This window comes from Thunnus thynnus, chromosome 4 (genome assembly GCF_963924715.1).
Source record: "Thunnus thynnus chromosome 4, fThuThy2.1, whole genome shotgun sequence".
NCBI lineage: Eukaryota > Metazoa > Chordata > Actinopteri > Scombriformes > Scombridae > Thunnus > Thunnus thynnus.
The window spans coordinates 29,874,329-29,880,625 of record NC_089520.1 but is presented as its reverse complement, the minus strand read 5'-3'; the positions used below and the strand labels follow the sequence as shown (position 1 = coordinate 29,880,625).

Sequence of the window (6,297 nt, the reverse complement as noted above, 5' to 3'; positions counted from 1 at the left end):
GATCATCGTCATATTTAACTAGACCTACTCAACAGTATGAAGCAGTTATATTAACTTGAGAAATTAAAAATAATGCTTAAATGAATGAATCAATAATACAAATAATATAATACAACACTGCCATTCTGCATGAGTACTTTTACTCTGGATACTTTTATAGGCTAAATGGCTTGAATGACTTCACTCAATGGGACGAGATCTATGCAGGTCTTGGCCTGATGGACACTAATAGAAATGTTTGGAAAAGTCGTAAATAACACCACCATAGTAATGTTAGCAGTTTGGGTCAAAAGCTTACATTCATATTTAATATTATCCATTATTAAAAGGGCTTACAGTTTAAGCCACAGATCTGAAAAGATAAAATGCGAGAAGCTGCGCAAGACCCCCGCTCACTGACATCACAGTTATACTGTAATCGTGTTGCTGCTTTCTTCGGAACAGCGGAAACAGAAAGTGTGTCAGGGCGACAACGTCATTTTCTTGGAATTCGGACCCCTTTTCCTGTTCCCTCGTTTCCCGTGCTGGCGCTCCGTGTTGCGTGTTGGGGCAATGGATGTATAAAGATGGAGCTGTGTCTATCTTTAGTCTCTGGCTGCTTCTGGTACGTCGGCGGGTGAAATCGACCGACCAGTCGGGCACTCTCGGTTTGTCTGCGTGCCTGACGTCACCGCTAGGGATCTGCTCCTCGGCTTTTCCTCCCCGCCATGAGGAGCTCAACGTGACAGCCCGCCGGGTACAAGACGAAACGCTCCGCTATACAGCGACGCTGTCATCCCGCAGCAGGTGCACGTGCCGCAGCAAACGGTTGCAGTACGAAATGAAACGGCGTCCATTGTGAACGCGTGACATGCTAGATTACAGCACGCGCGGAGTATTGCCACATGTGCAGCAATGAAATAACGACATTTATTACAAGTCACCATGGCTACTTGTTGCTGGACTCATGTTAAAATTGCTTTTATTATTATTTCACATTTTGCCTCGTGTGTATGAAGCTCATATAAAATTCACCCTATGTGGAAAAATATAACCTATGATAATAAAAAATAAAAATGAAAACGTCAAAATGATCATAAGTCCTCAGTGTTTATATACCAGACCAAACTAGTATTCCACTATTAAATGTATTTTTCATATGTATATTATTTTAATTGTTTATCCTTTATGGTTGTGATATTATCTTCATAAAAATAACATCTATAATCGTATGTGCCTTTATTATTAATGTATTATTACAATAGAGAGTCAGTGACGCTTGAGGTACTTTGCCTTATAGGCTATCACACGTTTCTCATTGCTGTTAACAATCATATACAGACCTATATGAGATAGAGATGACAAATCATAATAATAGCCTATCCATATAGCCTATAGCCTAGTCTCATGTCTTTTAAAATGTAGCTAGTGTAATGCGCTAAAAAGTATCTTTTTTCTAAGTGTCGCTTTATGGGCTACAAGTGTTTGCAATGAGCCTATTATTGTTGCACTTTATTATAAAAGAAACAATATTTGCAGTTAAACAAACAATATTTCACCGCTTCATAACTGTTGACGAGGGAACTGTTGCTCCACTTTCTGTCTTTGTAAACATGGTCGGCTCGCACACTCATGGTGGTACACGGGACTCGGCCCCAGCGCAGGAGTACTACAGCTATGAGTTGTACTCCAGCAGCACGGAGGGGAGGAGGTGTATGTGTGTGTGTGTGTGTGTGTGTGTGTGTGTGTGTGTGTGTGTGTGTGTGTGTGGCGCGCGCGCGCGCGGGGAGGGTGAGGAGTTGAAAGCGCGCCGTCCAACACGTGAGGCTCATGTGACGGAGTCGAGTCTGAGAGACGTGCCTGCAGTCACAGGGTTTATTTAACACGTAGTCAAAAACCCACCCAGCTCTCACACATTCAGCCGGGCGTGGAGCCTCCCTATACATACTACCGAGTCCGGACCTCGGAGTGACAACACTGCGCCGTACCTAACTCCAGCTCACAGCGGGATCACACGTACTGGATAACAGGAGATACTTTTTCTTTGTTTTTTTTTTCAATTTTTTTTTATGTGTGTGAATTTTTCCTCGTTTTAAGGTGCGACTGCAGAGACACATTTGGAACGTTTTGAAGGTTTTTTTGAAGTTATTTATTCGGGTTTTTCAGTTAAGCGACATGGAGAGGATTACCAGTGCGCAACCACCTCCCTGTGTGCCAAAACACCCATCGCTGGATATAGCTGACATGCAAGGGTAAACAAAATATTTTATTCTATACTTTCCTTTTTTATTCTATTCTATTCTATTCTATTCTATTCTATTCTATTCTATTTATGAAGCACTCTACTAATTCTTAACCCAAACTAAAGACTAACTAAATTTTTATCTTGTCTTTAAAGAATGGATTTTCCCATCTATATGTACAAACCCAGGAGGGGTATGAAGCGCGGGGATGAGAGCAAGGTAAATTAAAGTTAAAATACAAAATAATTCTGCATTTATAAGTTGAAACTGAGCAGCTCACTGACAACATTTCAACCTCCCCTTCAGGAGACATATAAGTTGCCACACCGACTGATTGAAAAGAAAAGACGTGACAGAATCAACGAATGCATTGCCCAGCTGAAGGATTTGTTGCCAGAACATCTTAAGCTTACAGTGAGTATTATCTTCTACATATGGCATGTCTGCTGCCAGCCAGGGAATCTGAGACGCCACATGGTTCTGCTGAGCAGTTTGTTTGCTTCAGCCTTTGGATTCATTTTCTAGAGTTTCCAAAAAAAAAAAAAAAAAAAAAAAAGTTATGGATTTTAAGAGGAGACAAGAGATGAACAAATATTGATTTTTTTTACCACCAATTCTGTAATTTTATTATTTTTACTGTCAAAATGGTAACAAGGTTTGAGATTTGAATTTGTTGTTGAGAATTTCGTGTGTGTGTGCGTCTGAGTGTTCAAGGCTTGTCCTCTGTTCAGCTGCAGAATGTGTTACATAAGAAAGATCAACATGCTTATCGAAGGTCTTCCTGTTTTAGACGCTGGGTCATTTGGAGAAAGCCGTGGTGCTGGAACTCACTCTCAAGCATGTGAAAGCCTTGAGTTCCCTCCTGGAGCAGCAGCAGCAGAAAATTATTGCGCTACAGAAGGACTTGCAAATCAGTAAGTTTAATGCTGTTATGTAATTTGGATGTAAAACACAAACTGTTGTTTTTAATCAAGTATTTTATAAAAGGAACCCTCTGGGATCTGTTGCACGTATCAGAACTAATATAAGGAAAATTGTGCAGTAAAGATTATTTTTTTAACATTGTTGTTCTAATCCATCAGGTGATCATGGTGGTGACAGTGCAGAGACCAACGAGGAGATGTTCCGCTCAGGCTTTCACTTGTGCGCAAAAGAGGTCCTCCACTACCTGGCCAGCCAAGAAAGCAGCAGGGACCTGACTCCTTCCCATGTCATCAGCCACATCCAAAAGGTTGCCGCTGAAGTCCTGCAGCATCAAAACAGTCAACACGCAGAAGAGTCCGTCCTTCAAAGTTCAGAGAAACTGAAGAAACCTGCCGGACAGCCCCCGAAAGCCTCTGAGGGCCCAGCTAAGAACTGCGTTCCCGTCATCCAAAGGACTTATCCCCATGGCATGGGGGAGCAGAGCGGCAGTGATACAGACACTGACAGCGGGTATGGGGGAGAACATGACAAGCGCGACCCCAAAGCTCAGTGGTCAGAAAGCCACGCAAGGGAGGGGGAGCTCAAGCATGCCGCATCTGATCGGACAGCCGGTGCCATCAAACAGGAGGGTGATGAGCCTCAGGCCAAGAAGTCGAGGTCTGACTCCTCAGAGGACGAGATCCTCTCCGGTCACACAGCAGGAGGTCCTGGCAGCTACATGAGTTTCTCCCCCAACCAGCCCCCATTTTGCCTGCCCTTCTACCTCATCCCCCCCGCAGCTGCAGCAGCGGCAGCGTATCTGCCCATGCTGGAGAAATGCTGGTATTCCGGGGGCATGCCGGTCATGTACCCGGGTATGAGCGGTTCTGCAGCTAGCTTGCCCCCAGAGACACTGCCCTCATCTCTGGTGATGTCCCCAAGGGCAGGGTCCCCCGTTCCCCACCAGACCCCCATGGACTCCCCTGCTCTTCACAAAGCTTTAAAGCAGGTCCCCCCATTGAACTTGGAAACCAAAGACTAAACAGACTTGTTTCTGTTGGAATCTTGCGCTCTGAATGTTGAACGGGGTTGAACGGTTGGCCCATTGAAAAGAGGGTAAACAAAACTCAAACGTGCTGATATCCCCTCAAACCACAGCTGTTGTTTTGCCCATCAGAACAATGACCCCAGAACCCCAAATGGTCCCCACCCTGTATCTCATCAGCTCCTCACACACTGAAACGGGACTTTTAGGGGCAACCTGAAGTGCCCATGTGAAGGCTCATAGATTACCTGTTGCATGGCTCTGAAACACTGTGAAATGGTCAGTTTAAAGAGGATGAGTGCGTAAGAGATCACAAGAGTTGTTTTTTTTTTAGCCAGGATCGTCTTCTCAGCACTCAATGTTGAATGTCAGAGGTGAACCCAGAATGTAAGGCACAGATAAGCCCCCCTCCCCTCCCCTCCCAAAAAATTATTTGGACCTACGTTTTTGCACACACACCAGTCTGTAATGAATGTAAAGATTGAACAAAAGCCCCTTGTAGATGCTGCTTTAATTATTATAACCTGCTGTAGATCTGTGAATGGAAGATCTACCTTCAGTGTTTGTCGCTCCTGTAACTGCAACAAACTATTGTTTAGAATAGAATGTTACCAAAAAAAAGTCTGGTTGATGTTGACCAGAGACGTTGCTCCACTCACCCTTCAATTATCTTGGAGCTAAATGAACACAAGTGTTCACAATGTTCAAAGAATTCAGGGCGTTGTCACTGTACGAGGTGTGTCACTCATGTCTGTTGAGGAGTGATGTGGCCATACATGCTTTTACAATTTAATTTGTGACACATGACTATTTGTGTATCTAGATGGAGTTCCTGTGAAGTAATGTCTTGTTTTTTTTGTTTGTTTATACTACTCATACATCTCTATTTTTGATACGTGACCCACTGAGTGTATTTGCATTGCTACCAGAAGAAGGTTGAGGTAGTCTTTTGCTGTATGCCAAGAGAACGCGTATATAGCATGGTGCTCAACCAGATTTGCATATTGCCCACATATTCCCGGTCAAGTTAAGGCCTGATCTTAGCTCATGCTGTTGCCTTTACTCATTTAACGCAGACACAACGATGGCGGATGTTTTGATGTATTTGCTTTAAATGTTGCGTCTGTTGCAAAGAGAGTGAATGTAAAGTTCAAACAAAAATAATAGTTTTGTATAGAAAGAGGTACTTGGGATTTTTATTTTGAAATGTAACACATGGTTGTTTGTTGTACATATTTTGTATATAAAGTATTATTGATATATATTAAAATATTAATAAAGCATTTTTTCCCCCCTGTGGAATTTGTGTTTGACTGCCTGATGGTTAAACGTGTTGTAGCCAGCCGCCCTGACAGCTCCTCATAACAACGCATACTTACATAACACTTACATAACCCATAAAGCGGCAGAGCCTCTGTAAATCAATAGCATGTCTTAGATTACGGGCTGTAAACATTTCAGATTCTACAGGGTGACTAAAGAATGTGCGTAGAATGTTTGTGAATTTTGGCAAAAGGTCACATTTAGATCTATTTTACTGTCTTTAATGGTGCAATTTTTAGCTTGTCAGAATTGTGATAAATATGGACAGGAAGGTTTTGTTAAATAAATACTTTCATAAATATTGTAAACTAATACAAACTGATCCTGCAATCCATGATATTAGTTTAGCAACTATAGAGATAATAACTTTTGTTTTTCTATAAAAATGTAGACAAACTACAAACTCACTGAATTATCTGAATTTCATTTTGGTTGTATCAAAATTTCCCTCTCTTACAGTCTATATGGTTGGTATACTGTACAACAGCCACTGTATCAAAATTGAAAGTGTGCTGGTAGAGGCAGAAAATGTGTTTACTGTAGCAACTTGAGAACACCACAGTGGATTGAAATGGTATTTGAGGTTGTGGGGGCAAAGACTTTGATTTACTTTCATATTTAATGAACCAGTCTAGACCATGCTTCTGCTGCTTGCTTGGACACATTGTTTCTTGGGTAGTTACACTGCTGTTGTAGTAATAGTGAGAATAAAAAGTCTGATATCATCTTCCTGCCACCCATCATTCCACCCTGAGAAAAGTGGAAATGGCAGTTTTTCTTTTCTTGTAATCACAACAGTATTTT

General features: G+C 42.1%; 1 protein-coding gene across 1 annotated transcript; it reads left to right on the top strand.

Moving 5' to 3' along the window:
- Positions 1 to 1,841: 1,841 nt before the first annotated feature.
- bhlhe40 (basic helix-loop-helix family, member e40) lies at positions 1,842 to 5,472 on the top strand. The gene is made up of 5 exons (XM_067588260.1): positions 1,842 to 2,231; positions 2,378 to 2,441; positions 2,529 to 2,636; positions 3,013 to 3,136; positions 3,305 to 5,472. Exons 1-5 carry the CDS (start codon positions 2,155 to 2,157, stop codon positions 4,165 to 4,167), a joined length of 1,236 nt encoding a protein of 411 aa, XP_067444361.1. The 5' UTR covers positions 1,842 to 2,154; the 3' UTR covers positions 4,168 to 5,472.
- Positions 5,473 to 6,297: the final 825 nt, after the last annotated feature.

What these genes read in the sequence shown, in the direction of transcription:
- bhlhe40 (XM_067588260.1), top strand. Translation starts at nt 2,155, where the DNA reads ATGGAGAGGATTACCAGTGCGCAACCACCTCCCTGTGTGCCAAAACAC. An exon ending in AGCGCGGGGATGAGAGCAAG is followed by an intron (nt 2,442 to 2,528) that starts GTAAATTAAAGT and finishes CCTCCCCTTCAG; the next exon opens with GAGACATATAAGTTGCCACA. An exon ending in CAGAACATCTTAAGCTTACA is followed by an intron (nt 2,637 to 3,012) that starts GTGAGTATTATC and finishes TTCCTGTTTTAG; the next exon opens with ACGCTGGGTCATTTGGAGAA.